General features: G+C 43.3%; 4 protein-coding genes across 4 annotated transcripts in view; 3 read left to right on the top strand and 1 right to left on the bottom strand.

Moving 5' to 3' along the window:
* The window catches only part of cpamd8 (C3 and PZP like alpha-2-macroglobulin domain containing 8), a 47,564-nt gene extending 44,341 nt beyond the window's left edge, over positions 1-3,223 (top strand). Inside the window, exons 42-43 of the mRNA XM_080860756.1 lie at positions 1,747-1,921; positions 2,230-3,223. Of these exons, the coding sequence (XP_080716882.1) occupies positions 1,747-1,921; position 2,230 (176 nt within the window). The 3' untranslated portion in view covers positions 2,231-3,223. The remainder of the gene's footprint in view (positions 1-1,746; positions 1,922-2,229) is intronic.
* A 1,826-nt stretch (positions 3,224-5,049) lies between these two features.
* On the top strand, positions 5,050-7,835 carry cimap1d (CIMAP1 family member D; the record flags this gene model as incomplete). Its single annotated transcript, XM_080833741.1, has 4 exons — positions 5,050-5,098; positions 5,874-5,984; positions 6,438-6,551; positions 7,360-7,835. The coding sequence occupies 4 exons, from the start codon at positions 5,050-5,052 to the stop codon at positions 7,833-7,835; spliced, it is 750 nt and encodes a 249-aa protein (XP_080689867.1).
* Positions 7,836-8,598: 763 nt separating this feature from the next.
* On the bottom strand, positions 8,599-9,976 carry cks2 (CDC28 protein kinase regulatory subunit 2). Its single transcript, XM_080833734.1, has 3 exons — positions 9,871-9,976; positions 9,202-9,329; positions 8,599-8,781 (listed from the first exon to the last, which is right to left on the bottom strand). Exons 1-3 carry the CDS (start codon positions 9,927-9,929, stop codon positions 8,738-8,740), a joined length of 231 nt encoding a protein of 76 aa, XP_080689860.1. The 5' UTR covers positions 9,930-9,976; the 3' UTR covers positions 8,599-8,737.
* Positions 9,977-15,815: 5,839 nt separating this feature from the next.
* Positions 15,816-19,922, top strand: part of shc2 (SHC (Src homology 2 domain containing) transforming protein 2) — a gene marked incomplete at both ends in the record, with an annotated part of 14,784 nt that continues 10,677 nt past the window's right edge. Inside the window, one exon of the mRNA XM_080860655.1 lies at positions 15,816-16,589. Within this exon, the coding sequence (XP_080716781.1) occupies positions 15,816-16,589 (774 nt within the window). The remainder of the gene's footprint in view (positions 16,590-19,922) is intronic.

The raw sequence follows: 19,922 nt of genomic DNA, 5'->3' as shown, positions 1-19,922 counted from the left end.
AAAAACACAGAAACACTGCAATTAAGAGACCAATTTAAAACTAGTGACATTTTTTGACTATGTATTCCGGGAACTTGGGTTGCAGTTCTTTTACACAAGAAATATGACATTTTTTGTAAGTGAATGATGTTAACTGTCACGTAAACAGAGAACCCAGTTGGAAGAGCGTTTCGAAATGGCAAGAGGTTCTGCAGTGTTTCTGTAGCCTGTAGAACGTGTTGTGTGATAGTTCACTGCGCTGTTAGGTGGGATGGCTTTGCATAGTTAGCCAGAAAAGTCTGAAACTGAAGCTAGTGCTCCATAACGACCTTTACGGGTCTCTGCTGTTGCTTCATGGCCAATTAAACATTACCTGCGCTAGGTGTACCAGCTGTCTGCTGCTGTTGTGTGAGTGTGCGTGTGCGTGTGCGTGTGCGTGTGCGTGTGCGTGTGTGTGTGTGTTTGTTTGTCTAGTCATACAGTATATTTGTGCATTCTTACAGTATGTCTGTGTCTATGCATGTGTGTGTGTGTGGAGTGTGGTGTGTAATATATGTAGAGAAATTGTGTCTGATGTTTGTATGTGTGTGTGTGTGTGTGTGTGTGTGTGTGTGTGTGTGTGTGTGTGTGTGTGTGTGTGTGTGTGTGCTTGAGAGTTTTTGATGTGGTGCTGCTTGCGTGGACTTGTCTTCTTGCCTGAAGCCTTCAGTAGCTCTTAATGGAGCAGCAGTCAAAAGGTCCCTTCAGTGCAGAGCATAACACACACATGAACATACAAACACACACACACACACACACACACACACACACACACACACACACACACACACACACACACACACACACACACACACACACACACACACACACACACACACACACAAAAACACACACACATACACACACACACACACACACACACACACACATACACTCTCTCTCACACACACACACACACACACACACACACTTCAAATAAAACCATTACAGCATTACAAACCCCTGACCCAACCCTTCCTCTCTAAACTTCAGCGGTTAAAATACCAGTTGTGCCTTTGAAACACATGTGCTGACACCATGTGTATCACTGTGATGTGGGCCGCTCTTCTCTTCCCCTCCCTGAAGCCTTTTATCTGCGAGGGGAAAAGCTGTGGAAACATGCCTCATACCACGGCCATTAATATGGATCAGGGCCGCACTGATCCAGCGCTGCCAGCCCCCTCCAGAAATGTGCCCTCTTATGAGCCAAATATGCAACAGGTAGAGGCTGGGGTGAAGCCTGAGCTCCTTGTGCATGTTTGTGGAAGCGAATGAAGGCATTTAGTCAGTCAGCGCGCTCACTCACTCGCTCACTCGCTCGCCCTGAGAGCATACAGAGCAGCACGGTGCTGCGTGCGGACAGAGCGGCCCCTAGAGGCCAGTAAGGGTAAACACTAATGACAGCAAACTCTGTCACCAAGGGCACATTACTTTAGATTTGTTATTGCCAAGTGGCTAATTTGTTTTTTGTCCTCATTCCATGTAAATAAAAGTTAAAGTTGGGTTTAAGAATAACTGTCAATTAGAAAAGTATGGTTTCATCAGATTGTATTTGTTTTGTGAAGCTATTGTTTCCTGACATTATACTGCCACCAGCCAGGTCAGTGCTAGAGTTGTTCCCTCAGCTTCTATGTGGATTGTCCATCCATGTGTGTGTGGATGTGTGAGTTTTACAGTGGAAGTAAGGCGTGATGTTGTGTGTTCATGTTGACTTCCGCCCTGCTGCAGGTGGAGAGGAACAGGGCTCCCTGTCGGAGGTCTCCTACTACTCCTATGAGTACGACTCCGAGTCCGAGCCCTTTCCCGCTGAGCCAGATGCCCACTTCCTGCTGCCCGCCGAGATGCAGACGCCCATGGCCAGTCAGACGCTCTCGCTGGACACAAAGGACTCACCCGAGCGATGGTAGGAGAATGTCTCTCTCTCTCTCTCTCTCTCTCTGTATAAATATATATTTTTATCCATTGCACTTTCTTTGGCACCGTCTTTTTTTTTAATGTTATATTGTTTCTCATTTAACTCTGGTTTCCTCTTGTCCAGCTTCTCTATCCCTCTACCTTCTCATGTATCATTCCTTTCCTGTCTGTCCTTGTACGCGCTGCTTTTGACCTCTGTCTCCTGTTCCTCGCTCTATCTTTTTTCCACCATCAGATAACACTAACAAGTACACAGGGAGATGTCATGGTGAAACCTCTCTTTTTTTCCCTCCACAGAAACATCTATCAGGAAGCTGCCCATGTGAATCCTTCTTGTATATGTCTGTGAATATGATAGTGTGAGAGTGGAGACTGGAGAGAGAGGGGGAGAAAGAGAGAGAGAGAAAGAGAGAGAGAGAGAAAGAGACAGACGCTGGAGCAATTCTTGTAAGGTGGTGGGTCCTGTTCGTTCCCATGCGTGTTTGTGTGTGTGTGTGTGTGTGTGTGTGTGTGGATGGATGTGTGTGTGTGCACACATACGTGTGTGTGTGTGTGTGTGTGTGTGTGTGTGTGTGTGTGTTTGAAGACTATCCAGCATTCTCCTCCTTTGCCTCTTTATTTCTCCATCTCTTTCCCTATCCCTTATCTAAGCTTTCTGCCTCTCTGGTAGAAGAAATAGCCTCTCCTGCCGTAGCTACCATTCACTGTAATCTTCCTGTAATCTAGATCAAAATAATCAAGTATTTATGTTTGTAATTATACCTGAGTTAAAAGAAATGTTTGCTGTTGTTTGTTTGTTTGTTTTTCTATCTGTGGTATTTATTTGTAGCTAGTGCTTGTGTGTGTTTTGTTTTCCTTGCTTCTCTGCTCTATTTTTTTCCATTGCCACACCTCCGTCTTAATTTAATCTGTCTGTTCAGATATTGGCACACATTGGATGCCCTGTGGCAAATGTGTACACTTTAAGCTTCTTACATCAGAGTTGACCCTCTATTGTAACCCTTGACCCTGCACTCGGAACAAGGTTAATTCTTGTGCGAAGGCACTGAGTCTTGCTCCATGAGAGCATTAAGCTGAAAAGAAACACAGAAAGATAAGCTCGGCCGAATCGAAAGCATTTGACCCCCCAGGCGTCACCAAGTGTGCACAGAGAATGAGAGCTGATGGGATTGGATTGGTGGGTGCAGAAGCTACAACTCACTAAGCCTCATGACGAGACCAGTAATGTGGTCTGGTCTGGTGTTATAATGTAAATTATTCTAAACATTTGATTGAATGTACGGCCTGAGGATTTAAGATACATTGCCTTTTTTTTGAAAATAAGAGAATAAAGTTTGTACACAACAACAAGTCTCATGTTAATGTATTTATTTGAAAAAAAAGTTCAATGGAATTGTCACACTGGTATTGTTGCCTTTGACTTTGTTGCTTTCAGTGTCAGCATACAGAATACATTCATCCCTAAGAATCATTACACTCATAGTAGTCACACGGTGCCAGAATTGACTGACAGAATGTATGAAAATATAGTGTTATGAACATTAATGTCAATAATAATGTGTTTGTACAAATGGATGGCTACTGTATGTGACACTGTACATTGGTGTTATTGCATGGACAATAGTACTGTGTGAATGCTTTCATCATATATCTGTGGTTTGGTTGCAAGTGTCTGGTGTGGGTTCTGTAAAGGTACGCCTGTCGGCACAGTGTGCCTATGCTTTGCCATCCAGCTTGAGTGTTTGTCTTTGTCACCACCAGAGCACTCAGGTTACTGTGGCAGCTGCCAGGGGAAAGTTAGAGGCCGTTAATGTTTCATGTTTATTTGCTGGTCAACACAGTAATCAACACTTTCAGCCACCAAAGCCCTTTGGCAACTCTCCTTTTACATCCCGCTGCGATTTGACAGGCTTTTAGGCACTTCTTTTGCACACATTTGCATTTCATGCCCTTAGACAAGTTGCCTGACGGGCTCATGTATGTGAAAGTGTGCGTGAGTGTATGCGTACTACTTATAACATTCACACTTTAACACACTCTCCACAATAGAGGTTTGCCCCTTTTGGTAAATAAAGCACTTACTCTCCATAATATCCACCCTAGATTTATTCCTTAATATTCTGTAATACTGGCAGCTAACCTCTTTTCATTTCAAAAGAAATTAACCTGAATATTTGGCTCCCACTGTATTAGAGAGCATCTTTCTGAGTTCCCTGATAGAAGAGTGTAGTGTGTCCGGCCAGTGAGAGGGTCACTATCACCACTGTCACGTTGCAGGGGAGCAAGCCGCCTATCACCCCGGCATCTGCCCACACGCTCAACTGCCCCGCGATATTCTGTCCATCCTGGGATGGGGGTAGTGAGAGGAAGGGAAAGGAGGGAGGGCTTGGTTTCAGTGATTATCTGCCCAGGGATCCTGTTACACGAGAACCAACTCAAGTGATGACACTGTTTCTAAGCACCGGCCCCTGGCCTGTGGTTGTGTGTGTGTGTGTGTGTACACATGAGTGTGGTCACCCATGGATGCATGCGTGTGTGTGTTTGTGAACATGTTTGTATTTTTAATAGGATTGGTTGTGAGAGTACCTATTGTGGAGGTTAAAAGGGTCCTGGATTGGCATCAAAGAGCCTCTCATGTTCCTCAACCTATAATAATCCCCCGCAAAGCAAAACAGCAAACGTGACCTTTTGGATTCAGCCTCCAAGTCTGTGGATGATGAACTGAGGTCATCTCATCACTCAGATGACATAGAGACATTTTATATGGCAGGGAGACATGCAGTGGAGACTGACAGAACCAATGCAGTGAGCCTGGAGGACCCCTTTCTGGCACAGACAGCACTGTGGTACCTGTTAGGTTACCTATAACCTGCCTTACTAATTGACTCCTTTTCCAGGCTGACATTCGACACATTCGAAGAAGCACTTGGAGATAAAGCCGTTTTCTCACAATTGTTTTGGATGTCTTTTTACCAGCGTGTGGAAGTAGGACTTATTTGATCTCTTTCAGTCATCACTGGAGTTTCTTGCTGGGTATTGGAAATAGTGCTGGAGTGGAGTTTGTCTTTACAGGTCCTAGGGTTACAGTCCCTGTCTCCACACGGGCACGGGTCGAGCATGGCTGAAACAACGAAGAAACGACCTTTAATAGCAGGGCGGGAAAAGGGTGAGCTTCTCCAAATATGGTCAGAATAGAGTTGGGTTTTCTTATCATATTCAGCTTTTGATTTAGCGATGACATGTTTTGTTTCTTGTGTCATCCTGTTTCCATTGGCAAGTGGTCTAAGCAATGTTCTGCATGGTTGTCATTCTTAGTTCTTAGTTCTTTAGTTTTTTTTTAAGTATCTTTTGAGAAGGTCAGTATGATAAATCAGGGTGAAAAATAGAGAGAAAATGATTCCAAGAAAAAGGGTATCATCACGTAGGTAGAGTGGGAGACAGAGAGAGAGAAAGGGAACGAGAGGGGAAGAGGTTGCATGCTTGCAGACTTGCCAGAACATGCTTCCACTGGTGTGAAAGAATGTTTCTCAGTAGCTCTGGAACAGACACTTCTTGTATGCTGATGTCATAGCATTCCCCAGGCAGTATCACTGTGTACACACAGAGGCATAGTCACTCTGTGCCGACAGAAAGTCAGTTGCTTTATTGACCCACATTCCTCATTTCACTAAGCACATGGTGAAATACACCCCTGGCCCCGCACCCTTACCCCTCACCAATACACATTTAAACACATTCCTCTGTATTCTTTTTATCCTGTGTATTATCCAAGTCGAACTTGAGTGACTAACTCTGTACAATACAGAATCAAAGAACAAAGACAATATCATGTCTTTTCTCGAAAGCAATGTGTGTAAAAAAGAAGGTGTAATTGTGTAATGCACAGAATAAACCAGCAAAGAGAACCATCAAGATGACATGTGTTGAAATATCCTTGTCAGGACCAGGACCTGCCCGCTATGCCCTCCCTCCCACCATTGGATTCATGCGTCATGACTTCACCAAGCCCACAAGCCCAGCGTTTACCTTCCACAGCAAGATGAGTGATAACCGTGAGTAATACATGAGTGACAGCTTTTCACCCATCTACTGATTGGCTGAGCCAGTCCGGTTTTCTACAGCTAGTGCTTAATTTGTATGGATGCATGCATGCATCTACAGAGTTGGTCTAATAGATTCAATATTTCTATTTCTGAGCATAACATTGCATTCACACATGTAATCATGGTAAATAAGCGCCCCTCTTTAAACCATGTCTTATGTACAAGATACATATGCATGCATATGGCCAGAAAAGATGTAATGTTGCACAGACCCCACTAGAGGGAGACTCCAGCCACACTAAAGAAGTTTTATTTCAGAGTTTGCTAGAACTCATACAGTTCTGTGTCTAATGTTTTTTTTTTAGAACATTTCTATCATGCTATGTCGTATTGGTATGCTGTATACAATTATTTATCCTGTACAATTAAGTATCCCTGTATTAATGCTGATTGCTTGGGCAGTCTACAGCATAGACTCCAGCCCAGGGCCTCAGTATTTTGTCGATGCAAAGATCACTCGCTTTGGGAGAGATGGCACCCCTGCATACTCTATGCTGGGCAGGATGAGAAAGACTGGTGAGCCGACTGACAGTTATTATGAACACTTTCATCTCACTCACTCTGTTTGACTCTGGCTAAGAGATATGGACCCTAAGAATGTCCCAATGCTGATTTCCTCCAAAATTATAAACATTTAGCCTCTGTTGTTGATTTAAGCATGAAACATGAAATATTTCATGAAACAAAAATTTTAATGAAGAGGTCATCTCAGGTATTCTGGATGTACTTCAGACTCAGTTTAAAAGAAGACATCAAGTAAGGCTAACAAAATTAGAAAAGGCTGTACAGGGAATATTCCAGTGATCCGATTTGACAGTAGTGCTGCTGGCATTCTGAAGTAATTTTAAATAGAATGCCAATTCAGCCTATGGCAGAACACTCAGCAAGCAGATGACAAACACATACACAAGCAGCACAAACACACAGCTATATGTGACGGTGTACTTAATGTCATCTGCACTGGATTTGAGAGGCTTCTCCAAATGTTACAGTTAACCGTCAACAAAATATGTTGTCCTTCACTCTGATTGCCACTTTGCCCTCTCATATCAAGGAGGGAGTACATCTTAAAGCATGCAGCATTGCACCACTTATTTAAATCTAGTTCTGTTTTGACACAAATTTGCATTGATATACCAGTCTAAAATACTAACATTTGAAGGGATTCTCTACTAAATGTATCATCGTTGTCCAGAATCTTTAACTAAAGCAAAAGCAATAGTATTCAAGAAGTTTGCCGGTTTAAAGTGAACAGAACTCAAAATGTTTGCATGTGTGTTTGTATCAAGTGACCAAAACATTTGACTTAAATAATTCTCTCCAGTGGGGGTTTTCCAGACTCCAGGCCCAGGTGCGTACAGTCCAGAAAAAGCCCTTCCCAGCAGCACCAAACGAAGGCCCCCTTCATACACAATAGGAGCACGCACGCTCTACCGTTCACTCGACATGGTCCCAGCCCCAAATAAGTACACTCTGCCAGCTGTCATGGGTGCTCATGTGTTCACTAAGCCTACCAGTGCCAGCTACTCCATCTCTGGCCGCTGCCAGTCAGAGGACCTGTCGAAGACACCTGGCCCTGGCCGGTACAACAGCACAGACCCCAGCATCTACCTGCCCAGGCAGCCAGCCTTCTCCATGCTGGGCCGCCACGGCCTCCCTTCTGACTCCACGCAGAAGCCTGGCCCTGGAAGTCATAACCCAGAGAAGGTGACGGCCCACAAGCCCAGGGCTCCTGCCTTCTCTCTAGGCATTCGCCACTCTGAGTTCATCACTCCCCTGGTGGTGGATGTATTGGACTGACATCACTGTTAGATGATAAGTGAGTGTAACACATAACAGGTCCCCCCTTTTACATTGTGCAGGAAAGTTGAAATGAAACATATGAGCCAGACATTTTCAGAACATGAAAATTGTGATAGAGGTATTCTCATGACATTGTGAATACTAAAATGTCAAGTAATTAATTTGACATTTTTGTTATTGCTTCAAGATGGTTATGGTTTCCATTGTGCATTGTCATTACTGATTAAAGATGATGGAAGTAAAATGATCTTTGAGACAGCCAGCATTATGTGATCTCTGATCCCTCATAAATTTGTATTTTGGGCATTTCACAATGCATAAAACATCAACCATTATAATGAACACAAACACAATCTACAGAAAAATATTTATTTTGTTGCAAGGTGACAAAGTCAGCACCAGCAATAAAGTCATTGGTCTATGATAATACATAAGATAGAGGATGTAAACACAAAGTAAGACCACATATAATTTCAGACCGTCACACTCTCCCCCCCCCCCCCCCCCCCCCCCCCAACACATTATTAAACCACTGAACATTCAGGTTGTACAGCAAACAATTCAGTTCAATAGCAACATAGCAGCTAAGCTTACAACTGAGATCACTCAATCTATCGCACAAAAAAGAAACTCCATCTTTCCTCGATTTCCCAGAGCTATTGTGGCTGGATTTAAAACTCACACAATCTCTGTCCACCAGCCCGAGGGCTGCACACTTTTACCCAGCACTCAGCTGAAGGTGGCCTCTATCACTCATCCAAAGGTCTGAGGGGGGACGTTTACACCAAAGATCGGCAGAGGGCCTTATGTTCAAACCAAAACACAAGCAGAGAAAAGCACACTTTGTTTCCGTCGGAGACAGTGCATTCCACTGGGGTGGTTTCCTTCCGATGGCCTTCTCATTCCTTTGGGAGGGGTCTTCGGAAGAGCAGTATGTGTGGTTCTTAAGAGAATAAATGTAAGATTAATGTCACTTGGCCAGTCCTAATAGAAGGGTTACACATAGCAGGAACACTATAATGTGCTGGAAATTGTCTGCCACAAACAAACACTGTTCGACTGAAGGCTCCTTTTAACCTTTCTGCACTTTTTAGTCTTCAAAATTCTGTTGAATGTAGCCAACACCAGTTGTAAAAGTGCCATAATCACAGGTCAAAGCTTTAGTTGGGTGCACAGTGAGATCAAACCTAAACACCCACTCTGCATCAACAGACGACTAAAGACAGTTCTAAAAATATGCCAGTTCAAGCTGTTGACATCTCTAAGACACAACACAATTTGCCAGCAAACTGTCAAATACATCTCTGGCTATTACCAACTAGTTTTCCCAGTAGTCTTCAGCACTGACCCATCTGTGACATACCTGGTTTGTGAATCATGTAGTGGATCCAGCCCTGGCTCTGCTGCACTCCCAGTCCCCTCCATTCCTCCTCGGTCATCAGGTGAGACTGCGGTACCAACTTGGACAGCTGCTTCGGGAGCATAACATGCCTGTGCATCATACTAATTTGTCAATATCGGTGGCAGTTTAGACCTCAGATAACTTAACCATGATTAACGTTAATTTAGTGGCTCATATGCCTGACTAGTAAACAAAGTGCTGTAGCTTGAGTGTAGCTAATATTAACGTTGACTTTTAGGCACATTAACCTACCTCACTTAAGACTTAAAAAGTTCACTGCTAGACTGGCCTACTCAAACATCATTAACATTAATGGCTAACTTACTTACGTGAGTCAACAATTTGCAGACCTTAAACGTAACTTTACTTATCGAATGCCTATCGTCAATGTAAACGTTAGATAGCTGGTTTGCTAATGTGCTTCTATGAAACTAACACGTTCACCAGAGAACAGTGCCATATATTAAAACAGGGCACACAATCTGATATATTTGAAATTCTAGCTAGCTAAAATACGTTAATGTAAGACTCTAACGTCAGCTAAGTTAGCTATCACAAGCTAGCTATGCATCAACTAAGCTAGCGCTTATTCTAAACAAATATTATACTAGGAAGCTAGCATTCACTTACCTGTACTCATGGTTCTCATCTGTGTACTTGTCAGAGTAATATATCTGATTTTTCGACATAGCGTTGTTTCAAAATAATAAGCTTTTGTGGCGAGATCAAAACGTTTCTCCTTTTCAACAACTCTAGCAGTAGGCGCAATTTGAAGTTTCCTGGAACAAAATTTAAACTCAAACGGTCCCTCTCTGCACTCTGATTGGTCAGGCTTGGTTTAAGGAAAGCGTACGTATTTGAGGGACCTCCCACTTGAACAGTTTATAATTTTCTCATGTGATGTGGGTCAATCTAATGTGTGGTTATGTAATGAACAGGTCTATATCTAAACGTTTATTTGAAGGCATAAACTACGGCCACGGAACCGGAACTTTAGATACAACTTTAGCAATATTGCTACGAAATTAGATCAAGTTTGAGTATTATTGGTCTGGATTAGTTATTCCCACGCTCTGGTTTTTCCAGAAAAAAAAAAAATCTTTTTTTTTTTTTTTTTACTGTTGCCACCGACACATTTCCTTTGAATTCTTTCCGTATGGTTTATTCCCATTCCGCAGCATAAGGCAACATGGTGTTTGTCAGTGGAGAGAGTCAAAAACGGTTGCCTTCGCCGCTGTGCTGAATCTTAGCGCGGAGCTGAGTCGACGCAGGGGCACTATTGTGATTTGTATTTGATATTGCACATAACCCACGTTGTTATATCATACAACAGTTTAATTGAAGCACTAGTGAGATCAATTTAGCAAGAATGGAAAGCCTATACTTCAGCAATTAGGTTGTGAAGTGTCCAGGTTTTTTTTGTTAAAGGCACCCAGTGCAACTTTATGTAAACATTCAATGAAAAATAAACATTCAATTCCTAGTCTTTTTTACACGTAGTAAGTTTCAATAACTCCATACCATTACATATCGACATTCAAGGAGCAAAGATGAGATGTCGTTGTGTGGTGAGAACTGATAGAAAATCGTAAACAACAACAATCACCGGTGGGGAGAAGCCATTTTTCCATTGACTGGAAGCCTGCTTTATTTATTGTAGGTTACAAAAAATAAAGAAAATGGCGGCGATTGTTGTTGTTATCGATTTTCTATCAGTTCTCACCACACAACGACGTCTCATCTTTGCTGCTTGAATGTGGGTATGTAATGGTATGGAGTTATTGAAACTTACTACGTGTAAAAAAGACTAGAAATTGAATGTTTATTTTTAAGCCTCGAAAGTTGCACTGGGTGCCTTTAAAACAATATTTGCATTAGAATGACAACAGAAAGAATCAAAACCCCAGAATGCACAAGAGAAGATGTGTAACATTATCTTTTCCATAGGCTAATGATGTCATTATCCTTGGTCCAGAAGCAGTTTTGTTTTTATCAATAAAAAAACTGCACCTGCTGTGATCGTTTCTGGCGCCTTAACATGAAATAAGTATGTATTTTTAAAAATGGAATTGTAACTTCAGATGTAGGCTAAGCTCTAAATAAATTACAAACATGTTAGGTTTGGCATTTACATAAAAAACTCACTCTAAAGTTAAAGCCAGAGTTCTAAACTTATTTCTCCACCAAATAGGAAATAAACATAACCCACTATACAGTTTAAATGAATACAAATCAACACTGTATATGGTTTATCTGACTTCTAAATGTATTTCTCCACCTATATAGTGAATAAACATACCACACAATGCAAGATTAGAGAGGCAGATACATTCCATAGTTTAAATGAAAAAAAAACACTGATAGAGAAATGTGAAACTCTATTTATTTATATTTGACTATATAAATAAATTGTGTGTGTATTAATTTTATGCCATTGTGTACTGAATCACTATCTCTGCTGACATATTGCTTTGGCGTCAGAGAAACGCTAACTTCAACCTACGTATAAACCTTGTGTGATGTGTTTGACTTTGCTTCTCTCTCGTTTGCTGCAGTCTGGGAGTGAGCCCGGGCTCTCACACTCTCCACAATCCTTCAAGATAGGAGTGCGCCCGTGTTTCACTCTCGTCTGCCAAGACATGAGTAAGCCCAAAATGCATATTGAATAAAAAGATACTTAAACACAACTTTGGAGTCCGAGGTAAACTTGATGGTGAATTTTCACCTAACAAACACTGTGTATATGGCCTACCTGACTAAGTTGTTTACTGTGTTGTGGTTGATTGTGCAACTTATTTAAATGTGTTATTTAAATGTGTTACTTTGCTTGACATTTCACCAGCGCTAGCGTTGTGACCACATCTGTTCCTGTTTTCAAAGGTGACCTTTATATGTTGACAACTATAGCTAGGCCTCATAAATACGACCAAAAAAAAGACAACATTTAAGTTTCAGTGAACAACCCAGTACAAATACTTTCCAGTAAATGTTCATAGTCTTAATAGATACTGGTATTGATTCAAAAGCATATGTCTAATTTATTTTTGTATGAACAGAGGGATATTTGACCACAGGGAACATTTCAAAACAAGCCCCATTGACCAAGCTCCCTGTAAATGAGTGACATGAATTTGCACTGAGTGCTCTGGTTATTTGTGTTTTCCTTGTTGTAATGGCATTGGTTGGCTCAGCAAAGAAGCCTTGTGGCATGGTGATGGCTTGTTATTATGGTAAAACCCTGTGGGCCGGACGCACTGGAAAAAACAGGAAAGTGACTGAGTAACTCTAAAACTACTTCTTTTTCCTGGCATGAATATTTATCACATGCACCAGAAAGGATTTTGTAGCATAGGTAAACAGATCGATTTCATAGACAGGGTACAAAGTTAAAACATAACTTCTAAATAAGAAACGACTCATAGATAGATAGAGAAATAGATATAAGGAATCAGTCTCGTGTTCAGTACTTGTAAAACAAAGACCCCTCCTTAAAATTATGATGATGAATTGTGTTAATTGTTGTCGTGTATATGTTGTATCAATAGCCTACACATTTAAACAAATACCAAATAACAGGGACAGGCCTAACATGAACTTGTCTGAAACTTCAGAGCATGTTTTGTGTTTGTAACAAATACATTACAAATGTTGACACAAATAGCCTATGTTGACAAAAACATAAATATATCAGTGACTTTTGAGCTCATCGCATTGTAATAGCCTTATCAGCACTGTTGGAGGTGTGTGTGTTAGAAAGAGAAACAAAATAGAGTAAAGATGTGTGTGTGTTTGTGTAGGTGTGTGTGTGAGTGTGTGTAGGTGTGTGTGTGTAATGGGTGTAGGGATAAGGAGTGTTGGTGGCCCTGACTTTGACCTGTAACCCTTTCTTCAGCGGACCATGCAAACTCTTCCAGTCCATGACTCACTCGAATGAATGACTGTTGGTGATGCAACTTCTGGCAGCCCATATCACGCGCCTCCTCAAATTCCATCTGATATTGGGACTTGAATGTCATGTCTCATCGTGCCTTATCAGCTTCCTCTTAGTTAGGTACGTTTTAATGCACTCTGCCATTTGGCAAAAAAATCTTCTGTATTTGCTTTTTCATGTTTTGCACACATACTCGGGGGAAATAATTATCTTGGTCTCAACTGGAAACAAGTTTTTATATCCATATAGTCAGGCAAAAAATAGTTCAGTTGAATATTTGCTCTTTACCTCTAGATAATTGTAATGTAAAAGTCTATTCATTTTCATTGAATCTGTTTTTTTTTTTTGGCATAATGTTCAGTTTAGGGTGAAAAGCAGAATGCTGAACTGTAGAGTCAAAGTCAAGAAAATGTAATGTAATGTGGTCTTGTGTGTCTTGTGTGTCTTGTGCTTCAAAGTCTGGTTTTCTGAAGAATGTCCCAGGTTGATTTTGAGCCATCATCCAATTTTAGCCAATGTGACCCAGGTCATACAGCAAATTGCCCACCGTCAGACGCCCTGAAGCAGATTTGGTTTGACTGCCACCATTTGTGTTCTCTTTCTGTGTTTATTTTTTTTACCCTATAAGATGTTGATTGTATTATTCTGTCATGTTCAGAAAATGAATGTGTTACTTACAAGATGGAGATTTAAACTATGTGGTTTTCTCCTGCCCTGTATTTTACAGTTTAAGAAATGTAGCCTCTGCCCTATACCAAAGTGACAAGTTTGCCCGAAAGCTTGTATCACTTGTGCCCTAATTCAGAGTTTCCACATTACATCTGAATTACATTTTGTTGCCTGCAGAAAGATACTGTGCACCAGATCTAGGAAAGGTGTGCCGTGCAAATCCTTACTTAACCCACTTTGAGCTGTCTAATAAAAATGAACTGTTGCTGCCGTGTGAGGGATAGCGAGGTGGAGGGAGAAGTGTTGGTGAGCGTGTGTTGGGGGATTGTTGTAGCAATCTGCCCTGCAATGCCCCCGCTACCTCCCCCCAGCCTGACTTCCTGCAGATAGTGATGTCTCTCTGGGGAGCCATGGGGGGACGTGAGCCCAGAAGCAGCAGGCAGGGCTTTTTACGCCTCTGGGTTTAATTCTCCCTAAGTAGTGCTGTCATGCAAGCGAAGCTCCTCGTGGCGTTGTCCTTAAAGATAATTACTGAAGACCAAATTGCCCATATCCACACACAAAGACAGCCGCACTCCCTCTCTCTGAGATGAGCACATTGCTGGCAATTATCTTGATGCTGTGGATGTTGTTCTTTTATCAATAGCAGCTGATAACAATTACAAATGTGATGTGAAAATTAATTTGATTAAATTATTAAAAACTATAAGATACAGATTTATTAAAAAGGTAGCACCTAAATATCAGGCAGCATGTACACTGAGATTATAAAACATGATAAGAAGATGGAGGGTATTAGTCAAAAATAGGAATAGATCAACAGGGTTTAGGGTCACCTATTTAGATGACCTGTCAAAGGATGTGACCTATTTTAGAATGGAAATGAGAGTTGTGTATTTAGGGAAGTTGTTCTGGTGTGGTATTTGTGCCATGATAGCATGTTCTGTGCACGTGAAGGCCCGACACCCACTCAGTGACACAGAAAAGAAGGCGACTCCCATGCTTCCTGTTGATTTGTGAGCATGCAGTGCACACATTGTGAGATCACTGTGTGCGTTACTGGGAGTTCGCTCACGTCAGAGACCACTGGAAGTGGTTTTCTCTCTTTTGCAACATGCCAAACATACATAGAGGACTTTGTTTTCTGCTTAGCGTTCATTACAGACTTTACATACGGCAGCAATGGAGAGCTCTCTCTCGCTCTCTCTTTCCCCAGAGTCATGGAACACCTTCTTAGACAAAACATTTCAGGTAAAGTTCTGTTGCACACTTGCAAATGTGCCATCTTTTACTTGTGGCTGGGTTGGTGCAGATGACTGCCAGTAAAGGAATTCAATTATTACAGTAATATTTGTAAAATATCTGTGCATGTTATGTATCAGCTTATATATGTGCATCAGAGATGTGTATGTCCATGCATCTGTGGACTATGTTGGTATTTATGGGTGGTCATATCTGTGGGACTCTTGACTGATGTGACGTGAGTGTCAGCGTGTCTGTATGTGAGAGCGCTCTAATGCTCTCTACGGGCAGCTGGGCTGCACTGGGCTAATACAGCAGCAATAACAGAATGACATCAGCGAGAGAGGGAGGGCAGGAGGCAGGGAGGGAGGAAGGGAGAGAAAGAAGGAGGGAGGGAGTAGGCAAGCAGGCAATTGAGCCACACCAACAGAGTGGTCCAGCTGTCAGAGAGGGAGCAGAGAGGGAGGAAGAGTGAGTGAGTGCGGAGCAGTGGGGCGAGGACCGGCAAGCTCTCATTCAGCAGAGAAAAGGAATCCTCCTCCAGGAAAGGCTGTTTTTTTTAGCAGGAGACATTTTTCCCTTCCTTGTTCTTTCACTCCTTCCCATTTCACCTCTCCTCCCCCTCCCTCCCCCGTTCCCTCCCTTTCTCTCCCCTTCCCTCCTCCTCCCTCAGTTTTTTCCTCCGTGAGCGCTCCCTCCATCCGTCTCCCCGCAGCGCTCCGCTCCTCTGGGCATGCTACATAAGCCAAAGTATGGCCGCTTCCGCAACGACTCGGTGACCTCCTCCGACGACCTCATGCAGAGCATCGCCATGAGTGGCAAAGTGGTGGCCACTCCAGTTTTACCATCTCTTGGCCCCACCGGCCTCCCACTGCCCCCCCTGGACCGCGCTCACCAGGCGTCCGCCTCCTCTGTCTCCTCCTCCTCAGCCCAGGCGCTGGCCGACTCGCCCTGCCTGGATGGGGACCAGGATGGCACCACCACTTTCTGCATGCTCATCCCCAGGATGCCCCAGTGGAAGTTCTCCAACTCGCTGCTCAGCCGCAGCCCCTCCAGCTCTAGCTCCAGCTCGGGCGGCAGCAAGGACTCAGGCAGGGGGGCTGCGGCCCGGGATGGTGCCTCAGAATCGGGTGGGGGAGGAAGTAGGGGTGCTGGCGGCGGAGGTACTTCGGCCATCCTCGGCCCTGTGGCAAGCCTAGCCGCCGTCCTGAACTCCTGTGACCCTGTTTGTGTCACCCCTTGTTCCCTCCAGGCCCTGGGCAGGCATAGGGCATCAGCCCCCTCTGGCAGCCCCAGCTCCAGGGGTTCCAACATGGGTGCAGAGGCCTCGGGGAGCCCTGGGGGTCCCAGCGGATCCAGGACCGGGAGCCGACGGGCAAGGCTGGAGGGTATGTGGCTGGGTGGGGAGGACCTCAGCCAGAAGGGTGGCTTAATCCACAAGCCGTCTCAGGGGTGGTTGCACCCCGACAAGAAGATCTCCAGCACAGGGGCTAATTACATTGTCAGGGTGAGTCACACACACCTATGTGTGTCTGTTTTAATGGCTTTACTTAAACTGCAGTTGATCTTATTGTTGAATGAGAGTTTAGATTTGTCAGAATGAGGAAGGGTTGCCTTATCTTAGATTGTTTACATTCTGCTTTGCAGCAGTGCTGAGGGTGCTGTTTAAATGGGTAGGACCTTCCTATGAGAAACAGGGCATGGTGGTACCATTGAACACTGAGCGATGCTGTTAGTCTCTTAAGCCACTTAGGCAAAACATTTTCCCTTGCATTTCAGCCTGTGTCCGAAACTCTGCACTCAGACAATGCTTGCATTTACGGAGCAATAAGTGTGTTAAGTGCCTGCTTCCGAGTACTGCTCCTGGAAATGTCTTGCCGATCTAGCAAGCATGCTTTGTCTAAGTAAAGTGCAAGAATGCATAATTCATACAGTCTGATAGATTGCTTTTGTATGGGAAGCAGATTCTGCAAGCTCGCCGACTGTAGGGCGTGGAGACGTAAACATAGCTGAATAACAATGAATAACACCCTCCGGTACCCTGATGCAACAAGGAGAACACTCAGAGCTAAAGCTCTGAACTACAACCTGCTGTTCACCAGATACCATCCAGTATTCAATATTATTTTATTAGCTCTACGTGCTGGTATATAGTCTACGAAATAAATGTGTCTTTGGTTTACAGTAAATATATAACGATGATTATAATGCTTGGGGCTAAATGTAAATGCATTTATTGCTTGTTTTGTATAATGGTTTGCTAAATATAAAATTATGATAATTTTAAACATATTGGCATTTTTAAAAGAGAGTGTGGTCACTGCGTTGTCACTGATCAGTTCATTAAGCTTTGTATCTGATCTGTGTCTGTAGCATTGTACTGTGAGTCTACACGTAGCTGCAGTCAACCTTTCTCTTAGTTGCACATGTTGCTGAAATGTCTGCTTTGTGTTTATGGACCCTTAAGGGTTACCAGTCGCAGCAGACTGCTTGACGTCAATGTCAATGATCTTCCCCAACAAATCTCTCCACACATGCAGCCACCCCACCCCAGCCAAACACACACACACACACACACACACACACACACACACACACACACACACACACACACACACACACACACACACACACACACACACACACACACACACACACACACACACACACACACAAACACACACACACAGCCTTATGCTTCCCTGTGCAACCCCAGTGAGTTGAGCTGGAGAAGCACGCTTCCTAACTGCATTACATGGTCACCATTCAGCCCCATATTCAATTAAATATAATCACTGTCATTAGTATCACATGTAGCGAGGAGGAAGCAGGCTGAGTGGAGCACGCGAGGCAAACAGGAAGCAAGAGGCAGGAGCCACCAGCACCAACAACGGCTCACTAATCACAACCATAGCGCTATCCATACTGCCTCTGCATGTCTCTTTTTGCTGTGCCATGACATACATACCATTCATTATTATTCTGTTTTTTTTCCGTAGGGTGCTTTACAGAATATGTACTGTATATTTATATATATAAACAGTATATGCGTCATATTTTTACAAGCAAATGCATATTGATAATATATGCGAAAATCTGTCTGCGTTTTAAATAACGAGTGGGATGTTATTTAGCAGAGAGGGTATGGCAGATTAATGCGTGTTGATTAATGTGGTCAGTAGGTTTCTCTTGGGTGTTATTTCCTTGTTGTCCTGGCAGAGAAGGTGTGAAAGACCGATTTGTAAAAAGGTACGGAAAGTTTCAAAATTTCCTCTAGCTTCTAAAGCATGTGTCTGCAATAGGTGCGTACATTTATGATCAAGTATTGGTGTGTCTGGGCACCTGTGCCTTTGTATGTAGCATGTGTGTGTGTGTGTGTGTGTGTGTGTGTGTGTGTGTGTGTGTGTGTGTGTGTGTGTGTGTGTGTGTGTGTGTGTGTGTGTGTGTGTGTGTGTGTGTGTGTGTGTGTGTGTGTGTGTGTGTGTGTGTGTGTGTGTGTGTGTCTGTGTGTCTGTGTGTGTGTGTGTGTGTGTGTGTCTGTGTGTGTGTGTATGTGTGTGTGTGTGTGCGATTGTGTGTCTGTGTGTGTGATTCTGTGTCTGTGTGTGTGGTTCTGTATCTTTGTCTTTGTTGGGGAGAGTTTGATCACTGAATGTCTTTGCATGCATGCTTAGAAAGAGCAAAGCAAATGCGATAACGATCTGAAGTGTCCTTTTTTATAAGAGCCTCTATGTCTTTGTGTACATTTGTGTGCGTATGTGTGCGTGCATGTACGTGTGTGTCCCAGATATATAGGTTAGATTAGTTTGCTAATTCAAACTTACTTCCTTTTGACCTGGCCTTAAGATAGAAAGCAACTGAACTGATGTTTGGAGTCCAAACAGCTACACACACTCACATAACTCACTTTTCTGCAGTCTGTAACATTCTTGGAAAGATGTTTTCCTCCAGGAAGAACAATTTAAAGTTCAGGCCCCCAGGGCAACAGTGACTGAAAGGACGAGAGAGAGAGAGAGAGAGAGAGAGAGAGAGAGAGCGAGAGCGAGAGAGAGAGAGAGAGAGAGAGAGAGAGAGAGAGAGAGAGAGAGATCAGTGTCGTGGAGCAGTAATTTATCATTCAGGAGACACTATGACAATGAAGGCTTTGAGAGAGAGAGAGAGAGAGAGAAAGAAAGAGATATAGAAAGAGAGAGAGAGGAGGGGGGTAGGCCATCTTTCTCCTGATCGCATTGAAAGGCTTGTTTGGCCATGGCTGACTCAAAACACACCCGGTCTGAGAGGAGCATACTGTAGGTGCTGATTAAAGATGTGATGGTACTGCTCTTCATATGGAGAACCCCACCAGTAGCTACCAGTGGATACAGAATGTAACGGAACAGAGAAGAATGTGAGGAGCAGGCGGGTGTAGTGGACTCCCCAGGGAGAGAAGAGAGTCAGAGGGTGACCACACATCGGGTGTCTGTGCAAAAGGGTGTGTTTATTTTGTGGGTGTTAGGGCTGGGTGGTTGGATGTATTTTGATGTATATTGTTAAGGGATAATTGTGTTAGTGCAGGTTTTGGTGTATGCATATTCGCATACGTGTATGTGTGTGTGTGTGTGTGTGTGTGTGTGTGTGTGTGTGTGTGTGTGTGTGTGTGTGTGTGTGTGTGTGTGTGTGTGTGTGTGTGTGTGTGTGTGAAAGAGAGAGCGACAGAGCCAGTAGTGAGTGTGTGTATGCATATTTCTGTGTGTGTGTGCGCACATGAGCACTTTGTGAGTGAGGGGTGTTATTGTGGATCTGAGCCCAGACAATATGATCACAAAGCTGAGGTCATGAGCCCCAGAGACACACACCCACA

The sequence above is a fragment of the Sprattus sprattus genome, assembly GCF_963457725.1.
Source record: "Sprattus sprattus genome assembly, chromosome: 2".
NCBI classification, from domain to species: Eukaryota; Metazoa; Chordata; class Actinopteri; order Clupeiformes; family Clupeidae; genus Sprattus; species Sprattus sprattus.
This window is presented reverse-complemented; position numbering and strand designations above follow the sequence as displayed.